Raw genomic sequence first — 17708 nt, 5'->3', positions numbered from 1 at the left:
AAAATTTGAGCTGTGAGTGTATCAGGAGTTTCAATTTGTTCTTATTTTGAAAGGAAACCAGAAAGGACAGAAGGCAGGTTCTTAATGAGTACTATCTTCTCTTTTCCAGATTTGCTGACTTTGTGGAAGGTTCTTCTCACCTCACACCAAATGAGGTTTCTGTCCATGAGCAGGAATATGGATTAGGGAGCATCCTTGCCCAGGATGAAATCTATGAAGAAACATCCACTGAAGAGGAGGACTCAGATCCTCAGTATCCTGCTATCACACAACAGATCAACTCCTGACTTAGGTGGTGGTCAGTTATCTTTATATGGACTGGCTTGGTATCTCAATGGTCCATGTTACGTTTGTGCACCATTGCTTCTCAACTCTTTGAAACAGGATGAGATAGCATAGAAATCCTCCCACTGAAATTACAGGCCTGAGTAGGCATCCCTTTGGAAATGGTCTTGGTGGTCTCTGTGGGATCTCTGAGGGAGAGTGGGTAAAGTAGTGAATGCTTTCAATGCTTCCCATTGGTTGTTGGCCCACGTTTATGTTTCAAAAACAAAAAACTGGATGGCCACACCTAGCATGGCATTCTAGCGCCTCTTAAAGGTTGACTCGGTGATAGCATTTCTGGCACCATCACTGGCACTCAAAAGTGAGAACTGTTACATGTTGCAGCAATGTTTTCAGACCCTCGGCTGCATCTTCCAGAGAGAAACCCATAAATCTGAGCCTCCTTTTCTTCTTTTCTTTCAATGACTTTAGAATAATATTTGTTTTAGCTGTTTTAAGAGGAAAGTAGATTTTTATTTCTGTCTTGTTTTTTAAATGGATATATTTTTTTAAAATGTAACAAACTCATGTTCCAGAACCAGCAAGTGTTCCAGATTGACAAGCCCATAGGCCTCTACATGCTTATTGATATGGATTATCCATTAACGCCCCAGAATTATTGTGTTGAGCTTTGAATTAGTTCTCACAATATGATATTCTAAGTATCACTTGCTTTTAGGAACATTCTTGTGAACTCTTTTGTAGGGGGAGGTTTTTATTATATCCAACTTTTAATTCTATCTTAAGACATTTGCATTCTTCCCTTCCCGTTCCTCCTTGTTCCCTTTGCTCTTTCAGGAAGTGTCTATTTCCTCAACTGTGATGTACAATTTAGGGTTCGTTTCATTTCTTATATTCTCTTCCCCTTGGTTGGTAGCATTATTCCTGCTAGTTGGGAGAAGTGATCGTTTTTTAGAGAATTTAAATACTTTTTACATGCTGTTTTTCCTGTCAGTGGAACATGTATCTTTGAGTTGCTATGGAATCAAGAAACTCTCCTTTTCTTCTCTCTTCCTTTGTCTACCCATTCTAACCATTCTTTTTAGCCTTTATCACTTTTAGGCCCCCCCCCCCCCACCAATCTAGCTAATTTGTAAGCCCCGACACTATCTGTGAAGTTTCCTTGCTACAACATACAAGTTGTAGCTATGTAGCTGTCACAATTTGCATTGCTACAAAATAGATCTCCAGGTAATCTTGATGCCTCTTCATTCACCTATCAGGATCAGACACATTTTTCTATACTTACTTGCAGCTCCATTTCTGACCAGAGATTCATGCTGCCTTTTATCACAGTGCCATTAGTTTCAGATTCTTTTACCATTGGAAAGTACTTTTATAGACCAGCAATGGCATTTATGAGGGAGCAAATTCCCAAGTCTCTCATTTGCTTGGTTCTGTCTTGGTGATCTTCACCCCTGTACCTTGGAAGAAGCTGTAATTACTTTAGCCAGGAATATAGACATTGATAGCAGGAGCACAGCATCAGGCTCACTAGTTTACCATGATCATCAAGAAGGCAGATGATTTTTTTTTAAAAAGCTGTAATGTCTCCTTCAGACCAGCCATTTATCAGATAATCTTGAAAGGCCCTGGGCTCATTGCTGACTTCCAAAATGTCAGCTCTGAGACGCCCCTCCAGGTGGCCAGTTGATTATCACCACTAGTGTTTCCCATAGCTTTAAACTGTCCTAATGTGATAACTACCTCAATTGGCGGCAAATACACATATAGTAGAAAGTGAAAAAGCAGTATTTGGGCAGATGCTGAGGGGTTAAAGTTGCAGGGCAAACGAGCTTTATATTGGGAAACTTTTATGCCTTTGTAAATTAGGTACATGGTAAAATTTTATCTCTCTGCAAAGAACTGTTAGGACCCCTGGAATATAGTATTTTTTGCTTTATTTATAGAAATCAAGATCTAGCATATTTGAGCAGCAGTTGATTTAAAAAATAATTCATCTGTACAAGTGGTCTCAGGATTACCTGGACTTCGGTGCCTTCCCCCAGATTGCTTGTTGGGGAGGTGGTAGCTTGCCTCCAGGGTGACTTTCCCTGCCTCTTATCTTTATCTCAGTGAGAAAGCACTGTGAAGCAGGGCAAGAGTCTCCTCTTTTTCTGCTTAAACTCCTTGTGAAATATAGTTTCCATCTCCAGGCCACTTCTTTTCACCATGTTTGAACTTGGGGTGAGTAAAATCAAACTCAGTTTATTACTCCATGTCTGTAGTCAGAGACCCGAGCTGTAGGCAGTGGAGGTCCTGCGGCAATGAGAGCTGCTCTGAGACAGTGAAGGACGACGGTGCCTTTGGTGTGCTGCGTGTCCTTGCCCTGCCTGCTTGTGTGGCTCTGCCCCAGATGCTTCAGAGCCTCCATAGGCCCGCAGATTGCTTGACTCCATAAACCTTCTTCGGAGCTGCTCTTGTCTCCCTCTTGGCCACTTAGTCTGCTGGCTCAGTCACTACTTGAAACCCCCACTTAATTTTCTCTGGCAGTTACAACTCTTGCAATTCAGCATAGTCTCATCTCTCAGACTGATCTCATCGAAAAGGATTGAAGGGATAACCATGGAGTGAGCTGAACATTGGAGCCATGTCTGCTGCCATGTCAGCGTCTTGCTCGCAAATATGCAGCTGTAAATTGGCCCTAGGGCTCAAGGTCTCTTCAGCATTGGAAATCTGTCGCTGCTAATTGGTCTGACCAAGTTATGTAGAGCATGACTGCCATTAATTGGAATATGAGAGCCAGCTGGCCTAAAACATTTCCCCTTCCCTTCTCCACACAGATTGCTTTCATGAGAACAATGGAACCAATCACCAAAAATAAGGGCAGTTTTGCAACTAGGGTGTCTTTTAAGAAGAAGGTCCTATCAGCCACATCATCCCACCAGAACTGGCTTATTTCCTCCCCCCAAATTCATGACTTTTATGTCTGTTACAAAGAGGTTTCTGCTGCTCATAGTCTTTGGGTCCCAGTGTTCTATTTTGTGCTGATACATCCCATTCAAGGCCTAGCCCTTTCTTCACTGTGTTCCCTTCAACCCAATTCCCACCTGGCATATACATTAGAGATTTGATGAATGAAAGGACCCAAATAGGCCAGATAGTCCTTCCTGGCCCTGATATCCATAAAAAGCTTGGAAATGGATTATGCAATTGCCCTTAATCTTTTTGTTCCAGAAAAAAGATGGGCTCAGATGGATGCCTGCGTAAAAATGGTTCTTAGCTGTGTACTCATAACTTTTCTCTGAATTGAGTAGTGAAAGTTGAAGTAGGAGGAAAGGAAATTAAATGTCCTTCTAGTATTCCTTTGGACTTAGGTCTGACATATGAGATAATAACCTATATTGAAATGCCAAGAACTTTATTTCAACCAAGGAGAGGATGGTTTGACAGATTTATTATGCCTTCATATTACATAGGCACTGAAACCAAGTAATAAACATATAAAAATAGCCATATGTACAAGGCAAATGCACCCAAAACCTCTTGTTTATGTTTTGATGTAGCAGAAATATATTATTATGTTTAGGCAAACCTATGCAGTTATGGTGATCAGTGGTATCTTTTGGTAACTTAGCTTATGGACTCAGTTGCTGTTGAGGTGGATTCTAGATGGTTACTACCTTAAAAAGGGTGTTTGGTGCCTTATGTGATGGGAGCCAGAGCCTGCTGGGAATAAACAAAGCAGATTCATGTCCACATCAACACACAGCTTTAGTAGGGGGTGGGAATGGCACACAGCCTCCCCCAAATTTGGGACTTTGGGCTCCCACATCCCCTGCCTGTGTGTGTCATTTTCCTCTTTATACTCTTGACTCTTGACAGTAACTTGAAAATGGTGAAATCATCTTCTCTGAACTTTCCTACAGCATGGGCAGCATTCGTATCACTTTAACCTACTAGATAGCTCATAATGTGATGTGAGTATTAGGACTGTTAAAGCCAGCCATTGCCTCAGTTTCCCATGTTTGTGGAATTGATGGTGAAATAGCAGGACTAAGGAATTCTTGGGTAAGTTTTAGCCTGTGGGTAATGCCTTAGTGTTGTTTTAAAAGATTTGTCATTTATATTTAAAATAAATGTTCACAAATGTTTGAAAGGAACAAAATGATCAGGGATGGCTCTTTGTCATGGGTCTCATTTTCACTCTTTTCTGTAAGAAAAAATAACAATGTCTTATTATATATTTTTTCATTTTTATTGTACAAATTTGTAAGTAATCCCAATTTTAATAAAGTTTTATAGACGATTTAGTGGTCTCTTAATGAACGTGTACTTCTCTTATTTGGATCACTTGAAGCAATTAGCTTCTAAGTTTCATCTTTCTGATGAGATGGTGTTGCATGCCATCTATTTTCCTCTTTTTCTGAACCACCACTCTTTACCCTGGGTCTGTCTTGGTCTACTTCCATCCTTTGGATGATTTCCTAGCATGCCAGATCTCTAAGGGGTATTTTTGCAGGAGTTGCAGGTTGTTAGACCATCTGTCTCCAGAAAAAACATGTATAGGTTATTCCTAGTCCAGGGAGCTACTCTGATTGTACTTCAGTTTCTTTCTTTTCTTTTTTCTCTTCTCTTCTCTTCTCTTCTCTTCTCTTCTCCTTTCTTTCTTTCTTTCTTTCTTTCTTTCTTTCTTTCTTTCTTTCTTTCTTTCTTTCTTTCAAGATTTATTTATTTTGAGAGAGAGAGCATGAGCACTGGGGAGGGTCAGAGTGAGAGGAAGAATCTCCAGCAGATTCCCCACTGAGTACAGAGCCCCACTCAGGGCTCGATCTCACAACCCTGAGATCATGACCTGAGCCAAAACCAAGAGTCAGACACTCAACTGACCGAGCCACCCAAGCACACCTAGGTCGGTGTATCTATCTATCTATCTATCTATCTATCTATCTATCTATCTATCTATCTATCTATCTATCTATTATAGACATAGAGAGAGAGGCAGAGACACAGGAGGAGGGAGAAGCAGGCTCCATGCCGGGAGCCTGACATGGGACTTAATCCCGGGACTCCAGGATCCCGCCCTGGGCCAAAGGCAGGCACTAAACCGCTGAGCCACCCAGGGATTCCCCCCTGGTTCTTTTTAATGGCATAAAATATCTTTTGTTTCTCCACTGGAGTGAGGAGAAGACCTGGAGATCCAGCTGTGGGATGTCTGCCAAGAGCTTTGTTTGGGGGGAGGGAGGAGCATGGGCAGGGATATAGTGAATATTAAGGGCCATGGAATAATAACTTCAATTATGTCTAGGCCCAGCTTCTGCAGAAGTCTGGCACCTCCCGTTTTCTTTTATGTTTTAGCTATATCCTTTGTTCTGAAGATCTGTTATAGTATTTACATTAATTCTGACCCTGTGTCCTCTCTTCTCAGTTATTCAGACTACATAGAAATCTATTGTTCAGTTCTCAAAGATGGTAAAATAGGAAGAATCAGGATGGAGTCCATATGTAAATTTATATAAATTTATGCATACTAATGGCATCTTTCCTCCCCTCCCTTCTTTTTTTTTTTCCTCCCCTCCCTTCTATAACTATACTAGGTAAAGAAGAGATGGAGGTGATTATTAATCATCAAATTATTAAAAGCTTAAAGCATACTTGCTAGGTATGCAACATAGGGTTTTAGTGAGGACAAAGAAAGATAATGTGTGTGAAGAAGTTCTTGGGGTGCCTGGGTGGCTCAGTTAAGTATCTGCTGCTGGTTCAGGTCATGATCGTGATATCAAGCTCTACATTGAGCACCGTGATCAGCGGGGAGCCTGCTTCTACCTCTGCCACTCACCTCACTAGTTCTCTCTCTCTCTCTCAAATAAAATCTTTAAAAAAATAAAAAGTGTTCAAACTTGAACGTGCATAGGAATTATCTGGGAAGCTTGTTCAAATGCAGACTTCTGATAGAGTAAATCTGGCTTGAGCCCCAAGATTCTGCATTTCTAATAAGCTCCCATGTGATTCAGGTGTGGGGTGTGGTCCTTTCTGAATAGCAAGGATGTAAAACACTTAGCTTATTGCCTGGCACACAGTATTTGATCAATGTTACTAATTGACACAAAATAATTTGTGACAGTCAAGAAGACCCTCTACCACCAAACATCTTCACCATATCTGAAAACTTCTGTGTTTGTATTGTATAGCATCATTTTAAAAAAGATATTAATTAGTTTAATCAGACTCCTGCCTTCCTAACGCCATTAGTCATCGGCACTGAAGGATCTAGAATTTTCATCTTTCTTCTATTTTTACTTATTTATTTATTTATTTATTTATTTATTTATTTATTTATTTATTTATTTAAAGAGACTTTATTATTTATTCATGAGAGACACAGAGCTAGAGAGGCAGAGACACAGGCAGAGGGAGAAGCAGGCTCCATGCAGGGAGCCTGACGTGGGACTCCATCCTGGATCTCCAGGATCACACTCTGGGCTGAAGGCGGCGCTAAACCGCTGGGCTACCTGGGCTGCCCTCTTCTTTTTTTTAACTTATCTTTTTGCCAGCTTCACTGAAGTATCATTTATTTTTTTTTTAAAGATTTTATTTATTTATTCATAGAGGCACAGAGAGAGAGAGAGAGAGAGAGAGAGACGCAGAGACACAGGCAGAGGGAGAAGCAGGCTCCATGCAACAAGCCTGATGTGGGACTCGATCCCGGGTCTCCAGGACCACACCCCGGGCTGCAGGCGGCGCTAAACCGCTGCGCCACCAGGGCTGCCCCTGAAGTATCATTTATATACAGTAAAATTCGTTAGTTTCAAGTTTTGCTGAGTTTTGACAAGAGGAGTTAATTGACAGTTGTGTAATCACTACCAGGGCCATGATTCAGAGCATTTCCATTGCCCCCAAAGTTCCCTCATGCCCCTTATAGAAATGTTAATGGAGAGAGAAGAGGAAGGGGGTTTCAGAATCAATGGTGGGAGAAGACTTGTCAGCTCCAGTTACTTCAGTTTTGCCTGAGGATCAAATCACAGTCCTGCCTCCTCCATGTTTCCTCTCATCCCAGGAATGCTTTGACACATCTTGAAATCCCCACTGACTTGGATGTGTATTTGTACCTCACTAATTTAGAGTGATCCATTCATCCCGGTTTGGCCAGAATCTTCCTAGTTCAGAGAACTCTGCAGGTCCGAGACAAACTAGGATGGTTGGTCACCCCAGCTGTGATGTTCATGCCATTGTCTCTCGGCCTGAGGATGCCATCTCATTTTAGAATCCCTTCTCCTGTGTGAGCACATGGCAGGCACTCAGAAAATGAGTGAGTGGGTGGACACAGAAATACACCCCAAGCTGTAGGCAGCTGCGGATTCCGGGCCTGGAGAACAGGAGACCTGGGTTCTGGTTCCAGCTCCGCCAGGTTGGCAGTGGTGTGATCCTGGGAAAGGGGCTTCTCACCCTAGGTCTGTTTTCTCCCTGTGAAACAGAGGATCTGTAGTCCTTTTTGCCTCTGACACAGAGGCTGCTTCCACTTACACCTGGGATTATGTGCTGATGGCACTTCCACTGGCTTCCTCCTCACTTTCTCTTTCCCTTGCCTTTTTTCTCCCTTCAGATATATATAGGAGATCAATAAATCATGTAAGGGCAGGTTGATAATGGAACTGCTGATGGGCCAGTCATCTGCAGAGTGCTTCTATGAGAGCAGTAAAGTTTGGACCTTGAACCAAGCAGCTGTGGCTGGGAGTTGGAGGATCCAGTCTCTTTGCAGCTAAGTGTGTGTAATGACCCATTTGCTCTTTGTGCATGCCTGGGAGAGAGTACGGTAGGCAGAGGGAGCCTGTTTAGGAATTTTCCTGGGTGGATGAGGGGGTACCCTGGTGAATAGGATTGTATAAGCTCCTTATCTATTGGAGGCAGCTATTTCCAGCTGGGTTAGTACCCGGGAAGCAGCATATCAGGGTCTCATTCAGGTTCCTCATACAGAAGGATTAAAATTAGGAATACCAAGATTTGGGCTCAAAGCTGTGGCCAACTGAGGGTCAGGAAGCTGCATTCTGTTCCTGCCACATACTGTCTGTGGAACCTCTCTGAGCCTCAGTCTCTGCCGCTAATTTTCATTTTCAATGGAGTGAGTAGCTGCACTGCCTAGCTCACAGGGTGGTGTGATTCAGTGAGATGATACAGGTGGGAATCGGTGAGCTGACATCGATACAAATGCTGGGTGGTATTACTAACTATAGTGTTTGGGTCTGTTTGTGGGGGCTGACTCGTGGGGGGGGAGGGGAATTTGGGGATTTTATCTGCTTGGTTCCCCCAAGTAATGGTAATGTCATTAATACCCTCTGACTTGGGATCCCTGGGTGGCGCAGCGGTTTGGCACCTGCCTTTGGCCCAGGGCGCGATCCTGGAGACCCGGGATCGAATCCCACATCGGGCTCCTGGTGCATGGAGCCTGCTTCTCCCTCTGCCTGTGTCTCTGCCTCTCTCTCTCTCTCTCTGTGACTATCATAAAAACAAACAAACAAACAAAAAAACCCTCTGACTCCCAATGAGATAGGAAGGTTTGAGGCAAGTACTGTTTCTTTGCTAGGAAGACACCCCAGCCTACCTTCCTCTGACAACATTTCTGACTTTTTGGAAAAGCTTTCCCTTGGCTATAAATCCCACTCTTGCTCTTATTTCCAAATTTGGGGGGCAGTGGAGCAAGATGTCTACCTGAGCCCAGCCAAATACCCTTTCCTACCTAGAAGGGGTTTTCTCATGTCACCGAGCATCTCCCTCTGGGGCTTCAGGCCTGGGAAGGGTTAATCGAGCCACACCCTCAGCAGGAACAGCCTCGGACTTTGTGCTGAGCAGCCATCTCTGGCCTCTCCTGGCTTGATTGGCACAGGGAGCCTTGGTTGGAGGAGGCAGCACAGTGGAAGGTCAGAAGCGTGGACACTGGCGAGAGGAGGGAAACCCCTTTCCTGGCCTCTTGGACACCATGGACAGCTCCCATTAACGAGGATACCTCTCCATTCTCCGGGCCTTGAGACTCCTATGCCCCCTTCCTGTCAAATTGGGATTTCATTCACCATTCTCCAAGGGACACCCTAGCTCCGGTGTTGGGTGAGTCTTACCCTAACCTGTCACTGCTCTGCACATCTTGGGGTGCCCTATTCTGGGGACTGCTTCTTTTTCCCCTTCCCTCCCTCCAACCAATCACATTCCCACTCCCCTCAAATCCAAATCCAAATCCAAGGAAGATGGCTTCTTCCAGCCCTGCTTCTACTGCTCACCATTGCCTGCCCCGTTACTTAAGAACTTAACTTTTATTTTTTAATCTGAAAAATGTGGGATGATAATAATAACTACTTCAAGGGAATATTGTTTGTAAGCATCAAATGAATTCATATATGTAGTGTTTAGAGCCTTGCCTGGCCCATGGTACCTGATTGTCAGAGATTGCTATTGTCACTATTCTTTTTTTTTTTTTTTTAAAGATTTTATTTATTCATGAGAGACACACACACAGAGAGGCAGAGACGCAGGCAGAGGGAGAAGCAGGCCCCGTGCAGGGAGCCTGATGCGGGACTCGATCCGGGGACTCCAGGACCATGCCCTGAACCAGAAGCAGACGCCTAACCACTGAGCCACCCGGGCGTCCCTATTGTCACTATTCTTATTGCTCTTAGTTTTGTCCTTCCAAGAAGTGACAAGTGCTCTCATTTTCTGGAACTTGGGGAAAGCAGAGTGAAGGCTGAAAGTAGCCAGTGTTCCCCTCTTGCCCCACCTTCCATTTCTTCTTCCCTCCCCTCCCCCGCCAGGTTTAGCATTGCTGGAGACTGGAAGGATGTGGCTTTTTTATTTCTCTTAGGGAGTAGCCCTGACCATTGTACTAATGATTCTGTTCTGCACCAGGCCACCCCACCTACTCAGTCCCACAGGAAAGACTGAGGGGGGCTGGGCTTCCTCTAGAGGTTACAACTGCCATGTGCCCACTGCATGGGGACTGAGCCTCACAATGACTCTGCTCCTCCTAGCCCACTCCCACCAGCTACTAAAAAGCTAGGTGTGTCCCTGTGGGGCAAAGTCCATGCCGGAAGGTTACAGCAATGGGTGTAAAAGCTGGAGATGGAAAAACAGGGACAGACATATAGGCATATACAGAGATCGTGACAGCTACTTGATGTTGGAGAAACCAACCTAATGTTTGTTTAGGATATTCTAATCTTTTTTAAAAAATATATTTTATTATTTATTTGAGAGAGAATGTACGTGAGCAGGGAGGAGGGGCAGAGGGAGAGGGACAAGTAAACTCCTTGCTAAGCAGGGGGCTGGACATGGGGCTCGTCCCAGGACCCTGGGACTCATAGACCTGAGCTGCAGGCAGATGCTCCATTTAATTATTTTTTAAGATTTACTTATTTATTCATGAGAGACAGAGAGAGGCAGAGACACAGGCAGAGGGAGAAGTAGGCTCCCTGCAGGAGCCTGATGTGACACTTGATCCCAGGACCCCGGGATCATGAGCTGAGCCAAAGGCAGACGCTCAACCACCGAGCCACCCAGGCACCCCAAGGAGCAGGAGATTCTCCTCACTGGAGGAGAGTTTCCACAACTTCCCACAGCTAGCTTGGGCTAGTCCAGAGTCCACCTTGGGTTGAGGACTCTCTAGGGCTAAGAGTTGGAGAGGAAGGCTCTTAGGTCCTTCTGCCCACTTCCCCCCACACAGCTACTGGCCCCTAAAGCTGAGGAGACTTCAGCAAACTGATTCCTCTATTCTCAGGATCCTCTGGCCATGAATCTCCTGGAAGGCTCTGTGGGGGTGGAGGACCTTGTGCTCCTGGAACCCCTAGAACAGGAGCCTCTGCTCAAGAACCTCCAGCTGCGCTATGAAAGCAAGGAGATTTATGTGAGTGCATCTGGGTGCCCCTGGCTGGGGGTGTGTGGCCAGAGAGTTCATGGGCTCCTATCCCTTCCTCCCCCTCCAAACACCCCCTACCCCCCCACCCCTGCTCATTCTCTTTACCTTTTTTTGGCTCTAGACCTACATTGGGAATGTGTTGATCTCAGTGAATCCCTACCAACAACTGCCCATCTATGGCCCGGAGTTCATTGCCAAATACCAGGACTATACCTTCTATGAGCTGAAGCCCCATATGTATGTAAAGTGGCCAAGGGAAGGCTGACCGGGCCCCAGCTTCCTGACAGCGACACACCCTAGTTTCCTTCATCCTTTCTCCTGAGGGGGGGCTCTCCAGCCTCCCCCTTCCCCCCTGGCCCCAGGAAGCCCCTTTCCTAGACCTACCACTGCCTCAGTCTAGTCCAAGTGAGGAGGGAGGATGACTCTGGGGGCTGGAGATGGAGTGAAAGCTGGTGTCTTAGATTAACCCCACCTTGGTCATCACCTGCTTCCTCCACCCAAGCTACGCTTTGGCAAATGTGGCATACCAGTCGCTGAGGGACCGAGACCGAGACCAGTGCATCCTCATCACAGGCGAAAGCGGAGCTGGCAAGACCGGTGAGGCGCCTGGCTAGGGGAGGCTGTGCAATCCCTGCTAGAACTACTCCCTCTTCTCTTTCTCTTTCCAAGCCAGGCCTGGTCCTGCCCCACCCCAGAAATTCCTTCTCGGCTTGTCTGATCCTGAGGGCTGTGAGGTGCGGGACTTAAGGGGCATTAAGGAGGGTGGTGGGGATCCATGTGAAGGTTTCTCTTTCACAGAGGCTAGTAAGCTGGTGATGTCTTACGTGGCGGCTGTCTGTGGGAAAGGGGAGCAGGTGAACTCCGTGAAGGAACAGCTGCTTCAGTCAAACCCGGTGCTGGAGGGTGAGGATTCCAGTCTCTCTTGTGCACCCCAGCCCTACCCTACTGGCCCCAGAGACACTCAGCCCTGTTCTCATTCTGCCTGGAAAATCTGAGACTGGCATGATGGCTAGAAGACCTTCCTCCTTCCCCTTCTCCAGAGCCCCCCTCTCCCCTCCGATCTCCTCACCTCCCCTCTCTCCATCTCTGCAGCTTTTGGCAATGCCAAGACCATTCGCAACAACAACTCCTCTCGATTTGTGAGTGATCATCTCCCTGGCCTGAGAGGAGAGGGTGTGGGGGCTTGAGAAGGAGGGATGTGGCACAGACCCTGCCGGACAGGGTGGTGAGCAGAGGAAGAAGCAAGGTCTCTCTCTCTTTCTCTCTCTCTCTCTCTCTCACCTCTGAAGGGAAAATACATGGATGTTGAGTTTGACTTCAAGGGATCCCCCCTCGGTGGTGTCATCACAAACTGTATGTGTCTCCCCATGCTGCCAACCACCTCTCTCGCCTCCCTGGCCCACAGTTCCCTCTTTGCCCATTTGCTATCGTGGGAAGGAACAGTAGGCTGGCAGGAGACTGCCCAGGCACGGGGGATGCCAGCGCCGAGGGCAGACTTGGAGGGAAGCGGTGGCGTCCCCCCGTTCCTCAGGATGCTATTTTCTAACCCCTTCTGCCAGATCTGCTTGAGAAATCCCGAGTGGTGAAGCAGCTCAAAGGAGAAAGGAACTTCCACATCTTCTATCAGCTACTGGCCGGAGCGGATGCACACCTGCTGAGTATGTGCCTGTCCCAGACACACAACAGAAGAGCCCCAACCTCCGTTCAGTCCCTAGAGCCTTGGGCCCCTCTGGGTCCCTGCAGCCCTCATTCCTCTTCCTGCGCTCCTCACTCAGCATCTCATCTGCTCATTGTTGGGAACAATCCCCTGACCTCTGTGTTCTCTTCTTTTTCGGGGATTGTATTGCTAGGAAGAAGCCTTCTTGCCTCTTGACCTCCTCTTACTCCTCTCTCCTGCTTGGGTTCCTCTTTCCCCAGGCTGGCTTTAAAAGCAGAACACTTATTTCCATTTTTCATTCTTTCCTACCTTCAATTTAAGGGACTTTTTTGATAGCTCAGCAGAAAATCATGCAGGATATTATAAGTGGTCAGGAACTTTTGATGAGCTGGAGTTGAAGTTGTTCTGGGTCTACCTCCACCTCATCCAGGCCCTGGCCCTGGTTTACTCTTCTTAGATGGTTTTATGGGGGTTCCATTTATTCATTCATCAAACATCTCTTGAACACTTACTGTGATGGAACATTGTGCTAGTCTCTAGCGATTCAGAAGTGAATATGACATGGACCGTGTCCTCGAGAACTTGTGGTCTTCCAGGGATGGCAGATGTGTGAGCAGAAACACTGCAAAATACAGTGTGATCGAGTGCCAACAGGTCTGTGCAGGTGGCTATGGGAGGGGAAGTCACGGAACACTCTGCTTGTCCCAGGGAGCCCTGGATCCTCGATGGGCCCAAGGTGGCTCTGGGTGGGCATCACTGCAGAGTCTGGTGGGACTTCAGGCCTTGCCAGAGTTTGCCTCCCAATCCTGCCTCTAGCTGTGAGCACTGTGGGTATCTGGCCCCAAGGACCTGTCGATTTGGCTTCTGGTTGTTTTCTGCTGGACTTGTATCTATCTCCTTTCCCTTCCTGGGGATTTCCGTGGTTTGAGAGCCCCTGCAGGTCTCATTATTCCTTCCTGGCTCAGTGGTCTTGGTTGTGTTCAGTGTGTCTGAATCATAGGCACTAGTACCTTGTTCTGGTTGATTCTGTTACCCATTGATGTAAGCTAAGTCTGGCTGGGACCTCCCTTGTGTCATCATCCCTTTCTGACTCATTCTTTGTCCAGATACCTCTCTTTAGTAGGTTCCTGTTTCAAAATTTGTGTTTCTGGGGAAGCTGCCATTAAACTGTAGTTTGAGGGATATTCCCTGATTCTCAGATCATTTGAATAACAGATAATTGATATCCTTCAAGCTCCATGCTTAACCTATTCCTTCCCATCTCAGGTGAACAGCTTTGACTGTTCCCTTGATTAAAAAGAAAGAAGTTTGTACATGCCAGGCAGGCACACAGAGTATGAAGATTAAAATGTCCCAATGCTCAAGTTGTTCATTTGTGGGAGAGACGGAAAAAAACAAAAACCTAGCCCATGTGTTATGGGTTGGGATAGAGATCCACCATGGGGATCACAAGAGAACGGCTCAGCCCCACAACGTCAGAGAAAATCTTCCAGAAGAGGGGTCAGGATTGGGGAACATAGCATCTGCCTTTTGTTGGCGCTTAGTGAACAAATAATGAATGAGCTAACTCTGGCCAACGGTAAGATGTTGAGGCTGGATAGGAGATATGCGCCCGCCCTTCTTTCCTCACCTTTGTCCTCTCAGAGCCTCTGAGAACTGAGCAGGGTGGAGAGTTTGCTTATTTATTTTTATTGTTTAGAAACTGAAGGTGGGAAGAAGAGTGGAATGAGTCTTTTCTTTCATAAAAGTCGGAAGAAAACCCCAACAATTAAGAACATGCAAACCCTAAATACTGCTTAAAAATTTAGTCTATTATTGTGGAAACTAATGATCCCCACACAAAGGAGGCTGGGGCAGAGCCTAAAACGAAAATGGTTCCTTTGAATGAGCAAGTAAACCAAGCCAGGGCAGGGGCTGTGAGCGTCAAGGCCAGAGGACTCCTGAGAGCTCCGAGTACTAACCTTCTCCTCACACTGGCCCTCCCAGCGGCTCTAAAGCTCGAGCGAGACACAAGTGGCTATGCCTACCTAAACCAGAAAGTGTCCAGAGTTGACGGCATGGACGACGCTGCCAACTTCAAGGCTGTACAGGTGGGTGCCTGGGGTGGGCCCTTAGGCTGTCCCCGGAGCCCAGGATTTGGCTTTGAGAAGGGAGGCGTTGAGCTGGCACCGCACAGTTCAGCTTCTGATTTCTGCTCTGTCCTCAAGAGTGCGATGACGGTGATTGGGTTCTCGGAGGAGGAGATTCAGCGGGTGCTAGAGGTGACGGCCCTGGTGCTGAAGCTCGGGAATGTGGAGCTGGCAGACGAGTTCCAGGCCAATGGCGTGTCAGCCAGTAGCATCCGGGATGGGAAAGGTCTGTACCGCCCTGCTGGTACCTGTCTCCTGCAACACCAGGTGGCTCCTTGAAGCTCCTACTACAATTTCTATTTTTTCACCATCTCCTGTGTAACTGACTTCACTCCCATTCGGTGTCACTCAGCCTGTTCCTGAGTTCTTCCCCAAACACACTCATGGAGAATCCCCAGGGAGGCATTTGGGAATGAGGTTATGAAGTTTGATAGACCTACATTCTGGGACCTCTCTGAGTCTCCCTGGAGTCTTTGCAAAGAACCTCAGGAGATTCTCCTCGTAAAGCAGATAATGCACTCAGTGTCCAGAGCTCCCTCTCTCTTCTCCTCCTCAGAGATTTCTCCTGGGCCATGCTCTGGATGGGCTGTAAGGACATTCTCAGCAAGACCCAGGGGCACTTGTCTCCCAGCAGTGTCATGTCTCAGCCCCCCTCCCTCTCTGGGAGGGAATCCCTTTTCCAGGCCATGCTGTATTTCCTCCCCACCCCAGGTATTCAGGAGATTGGGGAAATGGTGGGTTTGAATTCAGAGGAACTAGAGAAAGCTTTGTGCTCAAGGACCATGAAAACAGCCAAAGAGAAGGTAGTCACTGCCCTGAATGTCATCCAGGTAAGGTCCCTATGGGAGGAGGGTGATTTGGGGACCCTTCTGTGGCTGCCATCCTAATGAGCTGGCTCTGCCCTGCAGGCTCAGTACGCTCGCGATGCTCTGGCTAAGAACATCTACAGCCGCCTTTTCAATTGGATAGTGAATCGAATTAATGAGAGTATCAAGGTAAGAGATTACTCTCCTCCCTCCTGTCTGCCTCACCTTTCTTGCCCTGGTCACCACTCCCATACTTTGGGTTCTGAGATGAACAGAGTAAGAAGGATGAATGGTAGGATACAGTTCCTCCCAATAGTGCATTGTTGTGGAAACATCTCTGGTTTTTTGAGTTTGACTCTCTGGATCCCCTACTTACCAGCTGTGTGGCCTTTCAGTTTCACAGAGATTCTGAGCCTCAGTTTCCTGATTTGGAAAATTGGACACTAATGCCTACCTGTTTCACAGGGCTTAGTGAGGATCAGATGAGGATCAGATATCAGAAATTCCACACCCAGATATATATTTAAGATATATATCTAAGAGATTTGAAAACAGGTGTCCACTTAAAAACCGTACCCATGGGGATCCCTGGGTGGCTCAGCGGTTTAGCACCTGCCTTTGGCCCAGGGCACGATCCTGGAGTCCCAGGATTGAGTCCCACGTCGGGTTCCTGGCATGGAGCCTGCTTCTCCCTCCTCCTGTGTCTCTGCCTCTCTCTCTCTCTCTCTCATCAATCAATCAATCAATCTTAAAAAAAAAAAAAAAAACAGGGATCCCTGGGTGGCGCAGCGGTTTGGCACCTGCCTTTGGCCCAGGGCGCGATCCTGGAGACCCGGGATCGAATCCCACATCGGGCTCCTGGTGCATGGAGCCTGCTTCTCCCTCTGCCTATGTCTCTGCCTCTCTCTCTCTCTCTCTCTCTCTGTGTGACTATCATAAATAAAAAAAAAAAAAACAGTACCCAAAAGTTCATAGAGGCATTATTCATACTAGCCAAAAAGTGGAAATGACTCAAATGTCCATCCGTTGATGATAGATAAACAAAATGTGGTATATTCATATAATGGGATATTATCTGGCCATAAAAAGGAAAGAAGTACTAATTCATCCTCAACATGGATAAACCTTGAAAACATACAAGGAGGAGAAGCCAGACACAGGGCACATATTGGATGATTCCATTTATATAAAATGTCCGAATAGACAAATCCATGGAGATTAGGAATAGATTTATGGTTAGCAGGGACTTAGGGGATGGGAAGTTGGAGTGACTACTAATGGGTATGGGTATAAGATTTCTTTTTCTTTTTTTGGGGGGGGTATAAGATTTTTTGGGGGGATGATGAAAATGCTCTGGAATTAGGTAGTGGTGATGGTCATACACCTTTTGAATATACCAGAAAAACTCACTGAAGTATATACCTTTAAAAGTAAATTTTATGGAATGTGAATTGGATCAAAATAGAGCTATTGTTCAAAAATTCTGTACATGAAAATGCCATCAATTCAGAAGCTATTACTGAAAGGCAGCAGGAGAAAATAGGATTTGAATCTAGGTTTGGGTAAACGCTTAGCCCTCTTGAAATTTGATTTGTTCATCTGTAAAATGGGAATAATCACACCTTACGGGTTATCGTGAGGTTTAATGAAGTAAGAGCATAGAATTTTTTGTAAAATGCTCTACAAATCTAAGAGATGATTATTTTCCTGAGAGGATCTTAATGTCTTCCTGACTCCCACCCTTGGGAGCACCAGCCTGGAATCTGTTCATATCTCCCTTCTCCCTTCCTTTGCTTGTCCTCTAGCAGGAAGGAAGAATAAAATCACAACATTTCTTTCCCAGCATGGTCAATCTCTCTCTCTCTCTCTTTAAAGATTTTATTTATATATTCATTAGAGATACACACAGAGAGAGAGGCAGAGACATAGGCAGAGAGAAACAGGCTCCCTCCAGG

At 46.2% G+C, this 17708-nt stretch overlaps 2 protein-coding genes across 14 annotated transcripts in view; both read left to right on the top strand.

The window, feature by feature from the left end:
• The window catches only part of NEMP1 (nuclear envelope integral membrane protein 1), a 30492-nt gene extending 22487 nt beyond the window's left edge, over window positions 1-8005 (top strand). For 5 of the 7 annotated variants that reach the window (XM_072842862.1, XM_072842859.1, XM_072842855.1 and 2 more), the window contains one exon: window positions 110-4573. In XM_072842862.1, the coding sequence (XP_072698963.1) occupies window positions 110-287 (178 nt within the window). In that variant the 3' untranslated portion in view covers window positions 288-4573. Of the gene's footprint in view, window positions 1-109; window positions 4574-7867 lie in introns of those variants that run through there. The other 2 variants (XM_072842856.1, XM_072842858.1) reach the window with 2 other exon arrangements.
• Window positions 7908-17708, top strand: part of MYO1A (myosin IA) — a 34547-nt gene continuing 24746 nt past the window's right edge. For 4 of the 7 annotated variants that reach the window (XR_012038833.1, XM_072842848.1, XM_072842853.1 and 1 more), the window contains exons 1-12: window positions 9224-9363; window positions 11024-11149; window positions 11283-11398; window positions 11664-11758; window positions 11960-12064; window positions 12254-12300; window positions 12451-12514; window positions 12721-12819; window positions 14805-14908; window positions 15026-15173; window positions 15659-15777; window positions 15856-15942. Coding sequence is in view for 6 of the 7 variants with exons in the window: in XM_072842848.1 (XP_072698949.1) it covers window positions 11036-11149; window positions 11283-11398; window positions 11664-11758; window positions 11960-12064; window positions 12254-12300; window positions 12451-12514; window positions 12721-12819; window positions 14805-14908; window positions 15026-15173; window positions 15659-15777; window positions 15856-15942 (1098 nt within the window). In the remaining variant the exon portion in view is untranslated. Of the gene's footprint in view, window positions 8078-9223; window positions 9364-10373; window positions 10509-11023; window positions 11150-11282; window positions 11399-11663; window positions 11759-11959; window positions 12065-12253; window positions 12301-12450; window positions 12515-12720; window positions 12820-14804; window positions 14909-15025; window positions 15174-15658; window positions 15778-15855; window positions 15943-17708 lie in introns of those variants that run through there. The other 3 variants (XM_072842851.1, XM_072842849.1, XM_072842850.1) reach the window with 3 other exon arrangements.

This window comes from Canis lupus, chromosome 11 (genome assembly GCF_048164855.1).
Source record: "Canis lupus baileyi chromosome 11, mCanLup2.hap1, whole genome shotgun sequence".
NCBI lineage: Eukaryota > Metazoa > Chordata > Mammalia > Carnivora > Canidae > Canis > Canis lupus.
Note: the sequence above shows the minus strand (reverse complement) of the source record. Positions and strands in the feature narration are given on the sequence as shown.